This window comes from Caloenas nicobarica, chromosome 3, assembly GCF_036013445.1.
Source record: "Caloenas nicobarica isolate bCalNic1 chromosome 3, bCalNic1.hap1, whole genome shotgun sequence".
NCBI lineage: Eukaryota > Metazoa > Chordata > Aves > Columbiformes > Columbidae > Caloenas > Caloenas nicobarica.
Genome location: NC_088247.1, coordinates 48,586,565 through 48,604,613, shown reverse-complemented (window position 1 = coordinate 48,604,613; position 18,049 = coordinate 48,586,565). Strand labels below are relative to the sequence as shown.

General features: G+C 42.4%; 1 protein-coding gene across 1 annotated transcript; it reads left to right on the top strand.

Annotated features, from left to right (window-relative positions):
• Positions 1–4,776: 4,776 nt before the first annotated feature.
• On the top strand, positions 4,777–17,161 carry CD164 (CD164 molecule). Its single transcript, XM_065632912.1, has 6 exons — positions 4,777–5,001; positions 8,236–8,307; positions 9,751–9,822; positions 11,856–12,011; positions 13,021–13,095; positions 14,028–17,161. The coding sequence occupies exons 1-6, from the start codon at positions 4,908–4,910 to the stop codon at positions 14,186–14,188; spliced, it is 630 nt and encodes a 209-aa protein (XP_065488984.1). The 5' UTR covers positions 4,777–4,907; the 3' UTR covers positions 14,189–17,161.
• The last annotated feature ends 888 nt before the right edge of the window (positions 17,162–18,049 follow it).

Here is an 18,049-nt window from a genome sequence, read left to right as displayed (position 1 = left end):
AGAGCTCAGTCATGCCTGTAGCTCAGCTGCGGTGAGGAGACAAGCACTCATCTGGGTCATCAGGGCACAGCGAGAGCTGGAGGCCATGTCATTGGGACCCAAGGCCAGGCATGGGCAGGGCTGTGACACTCCTGGGTTGCGGCTCAGGCAGGAACCAGATGCAAGCGCCTCAGCCTAAAACCATCTCCTGAGAAAAAGAGGAGGAGCCCCTGCTGGGGTTCCTTCTCTTGAAAAGCTCTCAGGCTGGCCAAGGCATCTTCCATCAGCCAGCCAGCCTTGAGCACACAGCTGAGCTCCAAGGAGCAGGGGGATGCTCCAGCCCTGACACAAGCCAGAGCCCACTGCTGTATTACATCATCACCAACAGAAAAATGCATGTTACAAATACAGTAAATGGATGTATTTAAGTTATCACTCTGCTGCAGGGAGACTCCATCTAAACATATGCTTTATTTTTCTTTTGTTGCCTAAACCAGCCTGACCTTGTTCTGTGGTTGGTCCCAGCTGTTCTGGTGAAAAGTTTATTCCTTCTACCCCATCCTGCCTCTGTCCTGTTGCCTTCCATTCTTTTTGTGACATCTCTCTTTGGCTTGCCTTAGGCTAAAAGCATTGGCCTGTACCACCATCTCTAAAAGAGCTAAGAAAAATCCTCTAGCATTATTACATCCTCAGTATCACTCTGCATATATATATATTATTTTTTACCTGTTCCTTATGTTAAAAGAAGCCTTTAAACCCCACCTGGTGGGGCTGAGCAAGTGCCTGTACCACAACATGAGTGAGGGGGCACCAAACAGCTCCACCTTGTCTGCCTCAAGCAGGTGCCACTGTTTGCCCCCAGAATTTCTGCCAGGGACAGACACGGGCACCTTGCATGCACACTCAGACGTCATCCAGCACGGCATGTGCAACCCTGTATGTGCTTTGGGGATGCATCCAGCCCCCGTCAGATACAGCTCTACAGCAGGATCTACTACCATACCCATCCCATGATGCAAGGATTAACTAAAGTTACGAAGCTCTGAACACAGGAATCAGTGCGTTATTTCTGAGTGATTAAAAGGCACGGTATGGCACCAGAATCCAATAATGCATCATGTAATAGCACGAAACTTGTTGCAGTGTATTTCAGTACTTTAAAGGGGCCTATAAGAAAGACAGGGACAGACTTTTTAGCAGGGTTTGTAGCGACAGGACAAGGGGTAAAGATTTTAAATTAAAGGAGCGGAGATTCAGGCTAGACATGAGGATGTAATTTTTTACAATGAGGCTGGTGAAACACTGGCACAAGTTGCCCAGAGGGGGTAGATGCCCCATCCCTGGAGACATTCAAGGCCAGGCTGGACGGGGCTCTGAGCAACCTGATCTAGTTGCAGATGTCCCTGCTCATTGCAGGGGGGTTGGACTAGATGAGCTTTGAAGGTCCCTTCCAACCCAAACCACTCTATGATTCTATGATTTCCCTTGTTAAAACACCCACCATGTATTTACACTTCACACACACTTCTCTTTCCATGCAGGTGATATGACAATTTAGAAATGAACAAAAACATTTATTAATTGAACCAAATACATGTTCCCTTTAGTTTATCTACTTAAGTTTTTTTTCATTCATAGCCACTATCCCAAACTGCAGTACGCTCCTCTGGTACCTCTTCAAAAGGCCCATTATCACATCTTGCCCAGCACCAATCGATATAACAGATCTGCTGCAATTCCTGGGAATTTATTACATTTAAGATGTGCTTCCCTAAAATGGACATCTGCAGACCTTTAGCTTTTACCCACTTTTGCCAAGGACTTTACATAAATTTCCAGTAATGCAGTGCTTGGAATTCCTTAGAGATTCAAAACAGAGGTAAATGCCTTACTAACCACTAAGTATAGAACAGCGCAATGAAAAATGAATACAGTGATGAATGTGATACTTCAGATCCAACAACAACAACCCAGCCTGCCATGATCCTGCTGACAGTGTGCTACAACAAAGTCCCGAAATGCTGACTTTAAGAAAAAACAGACAAACCACATTTATCATTCACTTGGATTCCCACCAGCCCCCAGGATTACATGTTTTCACTTGCTTCTGGAGACAAGCTGTAGCTGTAATTCTTGCCCTGCTGGTAATTTTAGTTCTGTTTTATTATGTATTTCATTTTCCCCCCAGTTTTTCCATACATACACATACTGATTAGAGTATTTTATCAATCACATTTAACTTACGTCCTATTTGTTTTCCTTCTCAAAAGGAGAGATTTTCAGCATGTAGTCAGCCCTCATGAAATGCAGACTGCAGCAACCATGACACTTCAGGTGTCCAGCACATCAACTGAACTGCCACTGCATCCCTCATAAAACACTATGATAACTGCTGGAGATCTATTTAGTATCATAACCCACAAGAACTGCAAAAAGGAAAACCTGAGTTCAAATAATGCCAGATATCTAGTGCAATCACAAGAGATCCTGTTAATCAAGCCCTGATCCCAATAGAAGACCCTTGGTCCTTGTCCCAGAAGACATGAGAATCTCTGCAGGCAGGGCCAAGAGGGACAAGTGCAAGCCAGAGGAAACTCCCATATTCAATGCTCACTGCAGTTTCAGTTAGGTTGCAATACATATTTATGCTGCTCCTCAATTTATTTTACATGCTGCTTACTCAAAGTTAGAACAGAAACATAGGAATTTCGTAATGAACGTGAAAATTATTTCTTCTCATTAAAAAGACAGTAACTTTAAACATATTGCTGAAATAACTGAGCTATTTTACACTAACACTCCAGTAAAAAGCACATGCAGAATGAAAGACAACTAAAGTAAGTGAATTCAGTCACCTTATCACTTTTCAGAACTCATTTCAGACATCACTGACATTTACATCCAACAAAACGTTTGGTCATTTCACTGCAGCTGCTATGAGGCTCCTGTTCATACTGCAAAATTGATTTTCTCTGCTGTTTTCTTTGCAGTTCTTTTTTTTATATTTCACTCTAAGACTCCCCTGCAGGAAGGCAAAGCATTAGCCATCCTGCCCACTAGCAGAAGCACCACGATATATGATGGTACAGAAGCTTGTCAGAAAGCTCTATACGCAAATTATGTATGACCAACAGTCCTAGACCTTTCCAGAGCTCACACAGTAATCGTGACAGGTAGCTTACCCTGAAGTTTCTGATGTTGTATTGGTCTCTTGGCTCTTGGCAATAAAACTCCTTCAGGAACAAAAGTAAAATGGAAGATTAAGCTAGAGATTTATTTCGCAGTTTCCTCTTTATTGCTCAAGTCCAGCTCACACTGAGGAGGAACGGGCTAATTTTCCTGATTCTAATTCTTCTCTTTCATCTGTCCTTTCATTCTGATGGCACCTTTCTCAAATCAGGACCATACTAAAATTTGCTTTATAGCTCTAACTTGGCTTTCGTTGATTATAAGCAGGAATGAATGTTTGCCATGGTTTCCCAACATTTCCCTGTGTTGGCATTGCACAAAATATCGAGGCAGATCCGCACAAACATATTTTTATTTGCAGAATTCACTGTTGTTGGTAAAACACTGACTCAAGCTGCCTTACGGAAAAACAAAGGACAGAGAGGGGAAAAGACAGGCAGACGGGGGAGCCTCCTCTGAGATGGGATCTCCAAACATACTTCTTCAGGTGCTCCCTACAGCACACCTGGAGGTGACAAGAATGAAGATGAAGGTCACAATTTTTACCATGCTTCCTCTCCAGCACTAGAGACATTTCACCATGGACTCCGAGTGTGTGGGTCCCACCTACAATAGCACCAGCACTGACTGAAGCACAGCTGGACAACACTGTGCAACTGCTGCACACTGTTAAGCTTCATGTGCGATTATCATTAAGTAATACTTATTTAAACTACTATTATGTAGTATCCCCTATGTTTTTTCAGGGTAGAAAAGAGGGAGGGGGGAAGAAGTGAACCTCCCATCAATCAAAATCGCTCTGCGACAGAAATCCAGCGCAAAAACCTGCACTGGAGTTTGCAAGGGCACAAGAGCTGGTGCCAGAGGTGCCACGAGAGCAGGATAACACCACAGGAGCAGTCCAGGAAAACCGCTGCAGCTCAGACACGCCGCAGACCTGTGAGCCAGACTCGGGCTAGAGAGCGGCGCGCAGCCGGCCCCTGAAGCCCCCAAGCCCGGAGAGGCCAGGCCCGGGCAACACGGAGGATCACAAAGCCCTGTGCCGCCAGCTCTCTCGGCCTCCTCCCGCACCGCCAGACCGCCCCGCTGGAGCGGCCGCCATAAGGCCGGGCTGGACGGGGCTCTGAGCAACCTGATCTAGTTGGAGATGTCCCTGCTCATGGCAGGGGGTTGGCCGCCCTGGACGGGTAGCGTCTGCCGGAGGGAGCGCCTCGTTCGCCGCCGCCCCGCACGACCCCTCCAAGCGGCCCTCCGCCCACCCCACCTCCCAAGGGAGCGAGGGAGATCAACCGCCACCAACGGCCACCAACGGAAGCCCGCCTCACGCCCTCCGAGGCATGCAGCCAATGAGCGGCCGCCGTTCTGCAGCCCACCCACCCTCCCCAGCGGGGGCGGGGCCTCCGTGAGGGCGGGCAGCGCGTGATGAGCGGGAAACGCTCGTCCGGGGCGGCGGGGTCACGTGGGGTAGAAACTCCGCGGCACGGTGCGGAGCGTTCCATTACCCGTCGTGTGAGGGGGGAGATTGGGCGGAACCACCACACCGTCCCGGTCGCTCCGGCCGGCCCGCGCCGGGGAGGGGGCGGGGCCAGCTCGAGGCGGGCCGCTCACGTGAGGCCCGGGAAGCGGGGGGCGGTGCGACGGCGCGGCAGCGCTCGGAGGGTGCGCGGAGGCAGCGGGAGCGGAGCGAAAGGAAGCGCCGACGAGCGGGAGCCGCCACCCGTCGCTTCAGCACCGCCGCCATGGGCCGGACGGCCGCGCTCCTCCTCGTCGCCCTCTGCCTGGCCTGCCTCTGCGCGCTGGGCGCAGGGGCCGACAACGGCACCGCGACCGTTGGTGAGTGGCTCGCGACCCTCCTCTTTCCCCCTTCCCCCCCCGCCCCGACAGTTGCTGACGGGGCAGCTCCTCCCGCGCTCGCTCCGTGCCCGGCGTTGGGAGCGGGGCGGGCGCCGCGCACCGAGCCCGCCCGGGCGGCCAACCCTCGGCACCCGCCGCTCTGCCGCGCCCGGCTCGGGGGACGGCACCGCGCTGCCGGCCGCCCGGCGGGGGAGCCGCCCTGCGCTCCCTCGCAGCTCGGCCGCCGCCGCTTCTGTGCGGCGTCAGCGCTGCCGCCCTCAGCGCCTCGGCCGCGGCTCGCCGAGCTTCTTGCCTGCTTCTCTCTGTCTCCTCTCGCTTTCGCTTCCCCCCTCGCTGTGGAGTGTTTGGGTGCGTGCGGTGTGAAACCCGCTAGCACGGTTTAACACCACCTCCCATACTCCGCTCGTATACAGCACATGCCTAATAACGGGTGGCTTTGTGGCCGGTAAAACGTACGCGGCGTGTTTGTTTCTTGCAGACTTAGTACTGGTCAAATTGCAAGAGTTACTTAGGTAAGCGGTGTTTTCTGTCACTGCTGCTGCTTGTTCGTTACCCTGATGTTTGCCTCGGTGTTCGTCCCGTGGGTTTGTCTTAATCTTTCTGGCTCTGTGACCTATTTGCTGAAGCGTTTACGTGGCCAAGAACCACAAAATGCGCCACATGCCCCAAAAATCTAAGGAATTAAGTTGTTCTGGAAGTACTTCAGCGTTTTCTGGCCGCATTGCATAATGGTGCTGGGTGCAGCGGAGTGTGAAGCCGTCCCGTAACCTGTGCTTCAGCCTTTCTAGATTTCCTCTTCAGCCCTGCCACTGACGACGTGATCTAGGGCGATATCGGGCACCCTATCGGAACCGTGAAGTGCTGGAGCACTGCTCAGTCAGAGGTGAACAGTCTCTCCGGTGCAGCGGGAGAGGGCAGTGTTGGTTCAGCAGGACGCACTTCTGTTACTGTTTCCAGTTTTCCTCCTCAAGTGTAAGGGGAATATCCCAATTTATCCTCTGTGAGAGCCAGTACAACCGACAGGTTTACCTTGGGAGCAAACGTGATCTTGCCTGTGCTTAAGAACTAAGTTTTTTCAGTGAAGAGCAGGCATCTGCTGATGGGGAGAGCTTGCCGTTATCTCATATAAAGACCCTAAGAGACCCTTTCACAGCAGGAGTAGCATCGGAAGAACATCTGATAGCCTACCGCTAATTCTGAAGTTAACAGCTCGTTCTTGAAACCTTTTGCTGTGTTAAAAACCTCTCCTGATCCTTTACTCTTGCAAATCTGTTCCTCCCCCATGCTGGTCTGGGAAGGCTGTTTGGAAAGTAAACTAGAAGTCCCAGTGCACCTGGTATGAGCTGGCAGCACTGACTGTCCTCCGATTTCCACGGATGTACTGTGCTAAATTTTCTGTGTACTCAGAGAGGATGTTCTACATTTGTGGCAAAGTGCAATTGTGTGATTATCATATTCACGCTGCTAGTTGGTTTGTCGTTAATTGGTTTAATTAATATTTGGCATCAGCCTGGTCAGAAGTCATGCCTTTTGTCTAAACCGCAGTAGTCCCTGCTCTGATACAGTGTGGCAGGGGCAAAAGTTCATCTGTCTAGGAGCGGAGGGGGCGGGAGGGGAACGGGATTCCTGGGATCGCTGCAGGTTCGGCGGGAAGCAGTTTTTGCGGGAACGAGGTGCGTGCACTGGTTGGCTGCTCCGCAGCAGCCCAGACATGGCAACAGCTGGGGGTCCACGTGGAGGAGAAACTATGTAAATTCCTGTACTGATGGATATGTAACTAGCAGTGTCGGCAAGCGGCGCACTCGCGGATAGAGGAACTATCCTTCGGGGCCCCGGCACACTGCGTGAAATGAATGCCTGCTTTCTAACACTTTCAAAACAGCGTTAGGAAGGCTTTTTTGCCGACATTTTGATATCAGTGCCAATGAGGAATTTGCAAAAGTGAATGTTGTTCATTCGTCAGAAGTGAGTGTTGTGTGTTATGTGATCGTTCTTCTAATACCCAGAGTAATAACTGACCTTTTTTTCTTTCTGAAATCTGTTATCCAGAAACTGACATATAGCTCTTGAAGTGGTGTAACTGCCTTGTTTCCGAAGGGAACAGGGCAAGTCTGTTGCTTACCTCACTGATGCAAACTGACAAAGGTCTTTTCATATCTTGTGTTTCTTGAAAGTGAAGAAATAGCACAAATATTTCTAGCCTGATACTACCATAACCAAGAGAAAGGCCTAGTGGATTCAGGCTTAACTCAAATTACAAGAATACTGAAATTAGTTCATGCATTAGTAGTTGTTATGTTGAGATGTAAATTACCGTGCTGATTGCTGAAGATCTGTGAATAGTAGTGTTCCCTTCACTAGGGAGCAGAGCTGAGAAAAGTGAAAGGTCATCCAAAGGTGCATGGAGTAGGTGGATATAATGTGAAATGTGCTGGAGAGTATGTGGTGTAAAGAGTTGTGGGTTTTATGTAGGCTTTTTGAGCATGATGGCTGTATGACTAAGTCATAATTAAAACTAATGCAGTAAAATTGTATATTGGGAGAAGATTTTATTTGATCCAGATAGTGGATGTGTTGTCATCGTAGTTTCAAGGCAATGATGTTTGACTGAGATTGACGTAAAAGGCAGCAGGACTAGTTAGGTTGCTGGCTTCTGTTGTGATGAAAATAGGAGTAGATTTACTTCCTTTTTTTTTTTTTCTCTCCCTCTCCTTTATATGCATTTGTATATGATGTTGTCTAGGTTCTTGTCTTTATTTCCCATACTTTAGTTGCTTTCTACTGTAGGGTTGTTTATAGCTGGCTGTACTATCTAAAGGAAAAATGTAATCAAAAGGAACAGTGCTCTTGCCATCTGAGGTTTAAATGAACTTCTGTATAACTGGTGGACTTTGTTAACTTCACTAGAGTAGTATATCCTCTTTTATCTGAGTTCATTGTAGTCAGAGGTTGGATGAGGCAAAATCTTGGTGTACATGTGGGGTCTGATTTCCAGTATTAGTAGAGTCTGGAGAGAAATGTATTTGTTTCTTGTCAATACATTCTTAAGTTGTAGCTTTCAGTTATAGTTGGCTCAGTGAGAAGGATTGTGCCTTAACCTGAGATATGTGCATATGGGAAGGTACGGATCTAAGAGTCATTTGTGTGTGAAGTTGCTCCTTTGACAGTGGTATTTTTGTCCTAATCAATGCATTTCTGTGTTTTTTGTTTTAGGCACCTGTGAAATGCTTCCTAACTGCAGTTTGTGTATTAATTCAACAGGCTGCAAGTGGATCAAATGTGAAAGTAAGGAGGACTACAAAGTGCAAATCTTTACTATGCCGTGCAGAACCTTAAACCCAACTAGACCTAGTTCATCTATATTGATGTTCATTACACAAATACACTGTTCTGTTTGATAAACTAATGGAGCATTAACCCAGAAGTTGTATCTTGGTGTTAAACGTTTCAAGTTCTAATGTGGAGACAGCTGAACATGTTCAAAATAATCCCGGATTTTTAAGACTTCTGATTTAAATCTGTGCTCATGATAAGCTAATGTTTTTGAGGTGGTCCAAAATGTTGTTAGAACAAGCGAGTCACTTGTATTTGCTGGTAAGAAGTCATGGATGGATTCTGACATACAGGCACAGCCCTGTGCTTCAGTCCCTTTATAGGTGTTGTCATGAACCTGATCACAACCACTACTGCTGAATTGAAGAGATAGAAGTCCATTAAATAACATTAAAGAGTTGTGTTTCTAAAACTAAGGATTGCAGCCCACTGAAGGGAACATGATAGAGCCAAAGAAGCATTAGCTGGTCTCATTCAGAGCCTTGTTTTTCCCATTGTAGGAGAGTTGAACGTAACTATATTTAGGTGACCTCTGGTACTTAGTCCTGGAGGAGATAACGTTGCTGTTGACAAAGTCATACAAAGACTATATAAGTAGCACTTTGGTGGATTATTTGTACTTATGTGAGATGGGAACAGAATAAGAGGAGAGAATGGTTTGGCTGTAATAGTAATTTTGTAGCACTTGATTGTAGACGATCAAGAAAGGTTATATATGAAGGCTAAGATGCTTTGGAAATAACAAAAATAATTTTGGATGTAATTTGTCAGGTACAAGAGCGTCCTTCAAGAAGTTATTTTTCTGAATTCTGCATGTGTTGTCTGACCAACAGGCACATACTGCAAATACCCAAAAGATCTGTGTAACTTCTTTGGGGGAGAGGTTGGAATCTGAGTCAAGGGAGAAAGATGTGCAGGCAGAGAATAAGAAACTGTCTTCAACAATTTCAAGGTCAAGGTTTTGTTTGAAAAGCTGAAACTAAGTTTTGCTTGCATGTAGAATTTAAGATTTATTTTTATGATGCTACCATAGAGGTGCAGAATGTTTAACTTGAAAAATGCCACAAATAGTAAAAACAGTCTGATTTTTATAGGCTATGAAGAAAAAAAACCAAGTTATACTGTTACTGCAAAATGGTGTATGACCGTGTATAAGTATTGCCGAAGTGTTGATTTGAGTGGTAGAGTAACTGTAGTGAAAAAATTCTAAATTTTTTATAAGTTCTAATTACTAATATAAAATTGAAGTCCTGCATATTGAAGTGGCTTTGTTGTCCTGGTTAGCAGATGGTGTTTAGTTTGTCCTATTAACAGTTTATTAGTATGTAGGAACAATGTCATTAACACTTTAAAGTTCTGCTGCTGTAAATATTTTTTTCTCTTCTTTCCTGACAGAAGACATGTGTGTAAATGAAACAAAAGTACATTCCAAATATCACAACTGTACAGTTGAAAACCAGTGTACTTGTAAGTATTTAGATATTCAGCCTTCACATTGTTTAATGTGAAGCCATTGTGTTTACAACTCCTTAATCTGTTGACCTTTGTTAATATGCCTTTTATAATTTACATAAGCACATACAAGTATGTAAATAAGCCCCATGCTTCCAGCTTAAGCCTACAGTATGTGATACTAAAACACACAATTCTGTTGTGCATTCAGTTAACTGCTTACTGTTGCTGTTTCAAGAAGCCTGGTGTATTTTGCTAGACAAATGTTTCTGGCGACTGCCTTGGTTTCTTAGATGAAAATGGGTGACATTTCCTATTAGGTATAGCATATCCAAAGTAACTTGTCAGCATCCTCAAGACAGTAAGCTTCATATTCAACAAAAGTTTCACCTGTGAAGTACTTTGCTTCACCTGAGATGCAGTAAATAGGAAAATTGTATGAACCTTCTGGTTTTAAGTGCTAACTAGCACAGCTCTTCATGCAGTCCTGAAGTTTAGGGTGTGGGTTACAGAACTGCATAAGGTAAATCCTCCATGCTAGGAATGTGCTCAGTTGCCTATGTACTTCAGGCTTTTTGTTAATTTGTGCTTGCTGTGCAAAGCAGATTTGCAGGATATGAATAACTTAGATTCAGTCTTGAATTTTGCTTTTGTGAAAGCCTCCCGATTCTAGTTTTTCTGAAAGCTGACAAGAAATGGACTTTTAAATAGGATTTTTCTGGTTTTAAGGTCTAGAACAGCAAATAAAAATTCTTAATACTTCTGTCTAGATGAGTTCAACAGTGCTGCTAGAGAGGCTGGCTCACACCAATGGAGATAAAGCTTCCATGCTGCTATGGGTCGTCTTGTGGTGGTGGCAGCCAGTCAGAAGTAATTCTACTTGACTTGGACTCATGTGTTGTTTCTAAAATTCTAACAATCACCTTTTAATCAGGAGTGTTAAAAGTACAATTTTTCAATGCTTTCCAAAAAGAGCATGCTGTTACAATGCCTTGTTCTATATCCAAGAGTAGAATTTTTACAATCTGTTCCTGTTAAACTTGTGGTGCTGTTACCAGGTCGTTGTGTTTTAGCTTCTACATATTCAAGGAAACTTAATTGTCACCTTTAGCAGATCTTCACTGGTGTGAGAGGAACCTGTATACCTTATCAGCTCTTACAGTATCATGGCTCAGCACTGTATTTGGAGATTGATATAGCAAAACATTAAGGTGGACCTAAACTGACTTGATGCAAGTGGGACCTGAGAGAATGTAAATGCTGATATATCCAGCCTATGTCTGTAGAAGCAGGTCGGCTCTGGTTTTCCACCATGCTCAATTGTTTCAAGATGTAAATAACCACATTTAAATGAGCATTAAAGGCTTCTGGACATAATGCTATTTCAGCAGGAAGCTTGCTGATGTATCAGTATACGATTACAAAACAGTTTCAATATGCTGCCCATGTGTGATTAACTCAGTTAATACAGTAAGTTGCAGAAAGCTTCACAGTTGTTGTTTTTGTTTTAACAGCACATACTGAAGCTGAGAGCACTCACAATTGGCAACAGCTCTCTGAACAGAAAGCTTTAGCTGAACTTCCAAATTCTTGAGAATATCTTGGGTTTTTCTCCATACGGCTTTAGCTGTCTAACCACTCTGACTTCTAGTTGGACTTGATAGGTCAGGTTCAGTTTTAGTTGCAGTGAGGTTGGGAAGCAGTGCTGAATACCTAGTTTCCTATAGTGTAAATCATTCACAGTTTATATTTGTACAATAGGACTCTTATCCCTTCTGTTTGCTTTGAGGAATCCTGAGTTGCAAGTTGAACACTGGCTTGATTGGCCTGCCTGTGACAAGGTTTTTCATGTGTTCACTTGTGCAACTTCTGCTGTTAGTGTGGTGGTTTGAGCATTCAACTGCTTTGTGATTTCAAACCAAAACTACAATAGAACACAGTACTATATGAATTCCTTAAAACTCAGCCTGCTGCTATTCCACTTTGTGGGTTGTTTTAGTTCAATGCTGTCATTAATCTCTTTAACATAACTCTCTATTCTTTCATAGCTCCTACGGTTGTTCCTTTTTCCAGTGCTACTTCGCCATCTTCCAATACTACTTCACCGCCTACCAATACTACTTCGCTGCCTACCAATACTACTTCATCACCTTCCAATACTACTACAGCGTCTTCCAATGTTACCACAGCTCATACTACTATAGGTAATGTAGTACCACTGAACATTGCACGGCAGTAAGCTAGGAACTGGTGAATAAAGAACATGTTTTTTTTCCAGAGATTACAGTAGTATCATGATGATTAAACATCTGATGTATGGAATACATAAGTCATCCCAAGGTTTGGTAGAACTGGATTTTATAAAACTCCAACAGAGAAAATGCTTGTTTCTGATATAATTAAGAAGTTGCTCAGTGGTGATTGTTTGAATTAGATTGGTCATTTCCATTAATCATGAGTTCTTACAAGGTTGATTTTGTTGTTGTTGTTGCCCAGTCCAGATTGGGCTCAAAACAGCCTATTGTACAGTAGGATGATGTTTAGCTTTGAATAAACCTAAAATGTTGGCACTTGTCCCAGTGGAATAGTGGAATACTGGTTAATTGTTAGTAGTACTACCCTGGGGGTTAGGACTGGTCAGAGACCCTGTGTTCTGGCTTGATAATGGAAGAGCTTTTAGAAGACAGTCTAGCTGTGACAGGTGAGTGTTTGCTTATTCCATTGATGTCATTCACAGTGTTTTGGGGACAGGGGGAGAAGGAGGAAGTTTTGCTATCCTGTGTTTATCTCCTGTCTAGAGATATTACATTAAGTACTTTTTTAGTACAATAAATACTGATTCTGAGGCCTGTTTAATGAAAGTCTTTTACCTTGATGCAGATTCTCAGTTTTCTAGAAGCAGCTGCCTTGATTCTTGTTCAAATAGTACTATTTATATTGGTGCTTGGAAGAAAAATGGTTTTGTCTGAATGATCGCTGGAGAACTTTGAAATATTTGCATACCAATAGTATGCAAGTTTAAAAAAATGCTTATTGCAGGAGCTTGACTTAATGCCATGCAGCTGAACATCTAAATTGTGTGGCTTACAGTCTGAGGTCAAAGCTTATCCTTGTTTAGGCAAAACATGACAAATTATTTATGTAAAAACTTCAGTGCTTGCAAACTTTTCTCTTGAAGTTTATAGTATGTACCTACTGTCTTCTCTCAAACAGCTAACATCACCAATGTAACTACAAATGCTCCCCTGCATACCAGTACCATTTCTTCAGCAACAACCGGTGTTCCAGGTAACTATTGCTACTAGCATAATTAAAGCATAAAATACTTAGAAATTTGTGTTGCTTTAAAAGCATTATCTTGAAAGACTTACCAAGTGACAACATTGAAGTAGTATTGGTATATCTGCTGTTGTCACTAACTTTTTTAAGGTGATGTATATACATAGCAAGGTAATACCCTGAGAAACAGAGCTAGTTGGTGAGATATTAGAAGTCAGAAATATGTTGGTCAAATGAAATCAGCTTACCACTTTTAATAGTGTGGCTGGAAGTCACCTGTTAACTTGCTTATCCTTGTGAGAGGTGGTATTTTGTTTTTCACTTGCAGCATAATAATGAGATACCTATTAAAAATATTGGGCTACAGTAATGGGAATAAGCTGAAGAATTTTATTTCAGCATTAGTCTTGAATATGCTATTTCATGAAAAGCTCTCATGAAGTAAAGCTCTTTAAAACTAGCCATCAGCAGATGGTTGTTACTTCCAGATTCATAGGTGGTGTGGCTTCAGCTGATTTCTTTAAGCTTAACTCCTTGGGTAAAGTACAGTAGATAAAAGATGATAATTTAATTTAAATTTAAGCAAAAAACTGGAACAAGCAGCAGAGATTGATATGCTCACATTCAAAACACATTTTCCAATAATATACTTCTATGTAAAGGAGGAAGGCTTTGGCTTTTTGAAGTACAAATAAAGTCCAGCTGGGACTTGTTCAGTATTGAGGTCCAGAGCAGTTTGGCTATAAATAGCTCTAGCCTTGCATGAATAGTATTTCGTCAGAATTTCAGTATTGCTAATCTACATGCAGCTGCTGACATGTCTTTACTCTTGATTATTTTCTGGTTTGTTATTGATGTTTGGATGTTTTGAGTAATCTTAATACAAAGAAGCCAATACTAAAATCTGTAAAACTCACAAACTCTAATGTGGTGTTTAACAGGTACAAATGCTACTGTGACTCCTGCACCTTCTTCACGCAAATCTACATTTGATGCTGCGAGTTTCATAGGTGGAATTGTCCTTGTTCTGGGTCTGCAGGCTGTTGTTTTCTTTCTGTTCAAATTCTGCAAGTCGAAAGACCGAAACTATCACACACTTTAGGACCTGCCACTTTCTAATGGACTAGTAGCCCAACACCTGTAGTTCACTGAACCAAAATATTTTCTGTTGCTCATGGAAGACAGCAGTTCATAATATCCTTTAAATCTCTAAAAGAGGACTTTAAAAGAATATTTTTGCAACATTATACTTGGCAAGAGGTGATATGAATCTCTTCTACAGGATTACTTGCGATATGCTGCATGGGTTCTAATGGCTGTCTTATTTTCCTTTAGTGGCTGCTGCTGTGGGACTCTTTTTTTTTTTTATATGCCAAGTGTAGACGTTCAGAGATTCTTATTAATATTCAGTGGCAGCACTGTCTTCGGTAGACAATCTCATGATGACTTATTGTGAAGGCTAATTTAATCAACATTTGATACAGTATCCTTTTATCAAGATGCAAATTATTGGCGACTGACTTCAGGGAGTGAAATGCCAATTATACTAGCTTGTGGCTCTTACAGCATGCCGCTAGAAAGATGAACAAAATTGTAGAAGTAGATAATGTCCCAACAGAATAACATAACCCATAATTTTTTATACACAAGAATAAAGGTTGCCTGATAAAATACTGCATTCCGAACAGAAATCCTATGCCCTTTCCAATTATTGTTAAAGGTGGAGAGGGGATGTAGGAATAATCCTTCTAAAGGGTAAATGAAAATTAGTGCCTTAAAAGACTAAATATCAGTAGGCTGCAAAAGCGTCCCACCTGTATCACAGATAAACAGAACTATTAAGTACTAGCTTTATATGGGAGAATGGAATACATATGACTTGAGCATTCCAGTTTAAAAACTTTTTACACTAAATAACTGTCCCTTATGGATCTTGTTTGAGAGGGAGCATGGTGCAGTAATATTCAGCTACAAACAAACTTTAAGTTGTTTATCTTCTGCTCTGGCCTACAAAGACCTACTGTAAAACTAGTGACAAAATTCAGTTCAGTCCCTATATAAAAAGGCAACAACTTGCATTTTTACTTGAAATACTGGTGTTTGGGAAATCCTGATATTTTCTCATTCAAATAGTTCTTAATCTTGTTGCAATTAAATTCAGCATTTTTTGTTTTCTTTTTTCGATCCTTCTGTATGTCTACTTGCTAAAGGAGCAGTTAAGGGTAGTTCAGAGAATCTGCTGATTTGATCCTAGTCAGGATTGCTGTAGTCCCAGGGTTGCCAGGGCTACACCTTTTTTCTTTCCCCTCCCTACTTTCTGGCATCAGTGAACTGGTTAAGGAAATTTATTTGGCCAAATAGGTGTTGTGTTTTTAGTTTTGTGTGTTGTGTGGTTTTTGTGTTTCGTGGGGTTTTTTTTTTTCCTTGTTTGTTGTATTTTTTTCTGTGTTTTTTGTTTTTTTTCTGTGACTGGATCAGCCATGTGATCTGAGTCTCAAAGGTACGTCTTTCCAATGTAGATTGACTTGAGCACCGATGAAAATAAACCTACAGGAAAAAATTGAAGTAAAGATAAAATCAAGTGGTGGATGTAGCACATAATACATAACTTTTGATGATATTCCTTGATCATCAATTTCAGGATAATTTGTAGTACTGTCTTACTAGCTCTGACTTGAAAGGAATTTGGCACCCAATACAAAATGATAGCATTGCGGGTAGTAGTCATGGCAGTGGAACTCAAATATGATGCAAATTAAGTGCACTTCAGTCGACAGTGCACAGTGTTTTCTTGTGTTCTTCTAGTTTGAATGGAATTGTTTCTGTTGTGCTGCATAGAAAACTTAAATTGCTATGAAATACAGAAGTTACTCACCAGTACTGTATCTTTGAGTTCATTCGTTTTTGGTTTTCTAAACAATTAAGACAATCAGCTCAGGTTTATCAAAACAGCAGAGTGAGCAGCCAGTTTCCAGCAACAGTATGTGTGTGGGTTAGATGGTATATCCTTGGCCTTATTGTGAAATCACTTGATCTGTCCTTCCCCCATCTCAGAACTATTTTAATACATTTATTTGTTTAAAAAAAAAAATCCATGAGCTTGTATTCTGTGCTTTGAAGCAAGCTAAATACTCTTCTAAAGTATGACAGTTCTCCTTCAGCTCAGCAGAGCAAACTGTATGCCTAGTATGTGATTTTTTTTGGCCTCAAAGGGCTATCTTTCAGAAAACTTGCAGAAAAGTGCTACAGAATGCTTCATAGCATGGAAGACATTGCAACAAAGAAGTTGTTGCTCTGTAAAATGTTGATAAAATGCTTATTCGTGAGCTATGCTGATGCTGATTTAGATTGCTGATAAAGTATGCTGGTAAAGCAAACTAAAAATAATTTTTTAAGTGCCTTAATGTTGCTTAATCTTTTGCCTCAAATTCTTTTTGAAAGGGTAGAAGGAATACCTTGCCTTAGTTACAAAATTTTCCTTGGTGCCAGCAATTGCTACTTTCCAAGACTTTAGGAAACCCAGGATCTCTGACACATACAGATGCCAATCTGAAAAACTCAAGCTGGTACTATATTAATTTAGTCATGTTCTGGAAGGCCTGCACTATGCACTGCTTGCTCATTAGCCTTGCCAACAAGGGATGATCCACAGTTCAGAGTTGTGGCTCCCTTTCAGTTGTTTGGGGGGAGGGGAGGCTGGGTTATACATCTTCACCATGTGCTTGGCTGCCTCACTATAGAAAATACAGAAAGTATCAGCTGATCTGTGCTGTGTACTGGCAAAAAACCTGAAGTAACAACTTGCAGTTTTTATTGGCCTTGTGTTTTGAAGTGGAAGGTAGCTCATAGATCTGTAGTTGTATTTGCCCCTAAATCAATTTTAGGCACTGAACTGTAGTGACTCTTCAAGTTATCTGGCTCTTTCTTGAAGCCAACTTGTGCAAATAATCGAGCTGTTATCTTATGAATGTTCTCTGCAAGTGTTGCTGTAAAAGTTTGTATTTTGTGTTTGGAAGAAAACTGAAACCGTTGTAATCACAAAACCAAATTGTTAAATAAAATCTGTTGAATCGAATTTTACTTGTAAACTTTAATGTGAGCAATCCTAGAAGGGACTGTCGTCTGACTTTCTGGAGATAAGAGCTGTTTTCCATAGGAATTGAGATACACTGTAGGGAAAGAAGGCAAATGAAAAGTTTGAAGAGTTAACTCTCCTAAACACAGTATTAACTTTGCATTTATTATGTGCAACAATACTGACTGAGATTTAGAAGCTCTCCAAAAGCATCCTCGTTTAGGTCATGTTGTCCATGTTAGTTTAACCCTGTTCTTTCCTTAAAGCCAAAGAACAGCAAGGTATTTATTAAGTGTTTCACTTGGAACAACCTGTAAGACTTAATGCTCCGTACTGGATGTCAGCCTATAAGGTAGAGGTGACTGCAGTCTGTGGTTCCAGGGAGGTTGTTAATAACCCCTACATTGTGGTATCTTTTCATATTAAGATCTTTGAACTTCATGAAAAAGATACTGCTCTGAGCCTTTTTTTTTTTTTTCCTGCTTGTATGAGAAAGAGTAGGATATTAGCTAGGGAGTAACTGTCAGGATGCTTGGAGAAAAGAACCGAGGGTGTGTGATTCTGTAGTTGCAGACTGACTAGAATCATCACCAGCTCTGACTGAAGTAACCTCAGTAGTTCCACATCATGACCTTGATGCTTTTTGTGGGTTGTGAATGTGTCAGTAGGTAGTATTGACATAAGTCAGTCTTATCTTTCTTATGGGAAGCTGCAAAAAATCTAGTAGTGTTTCTGGAAAGGCTGTATGGAAATGGAAGAAACCTAGAGCTTCCTGATCCATTTTAAATTGTTCTACCTTTCAGAAAATCATCCATTTACTGCACACAGTGAAGGACCAAATGAAGTTTTTTGTTACGGTGCAGCACTGAAAGCCTATGCAGAAATGTT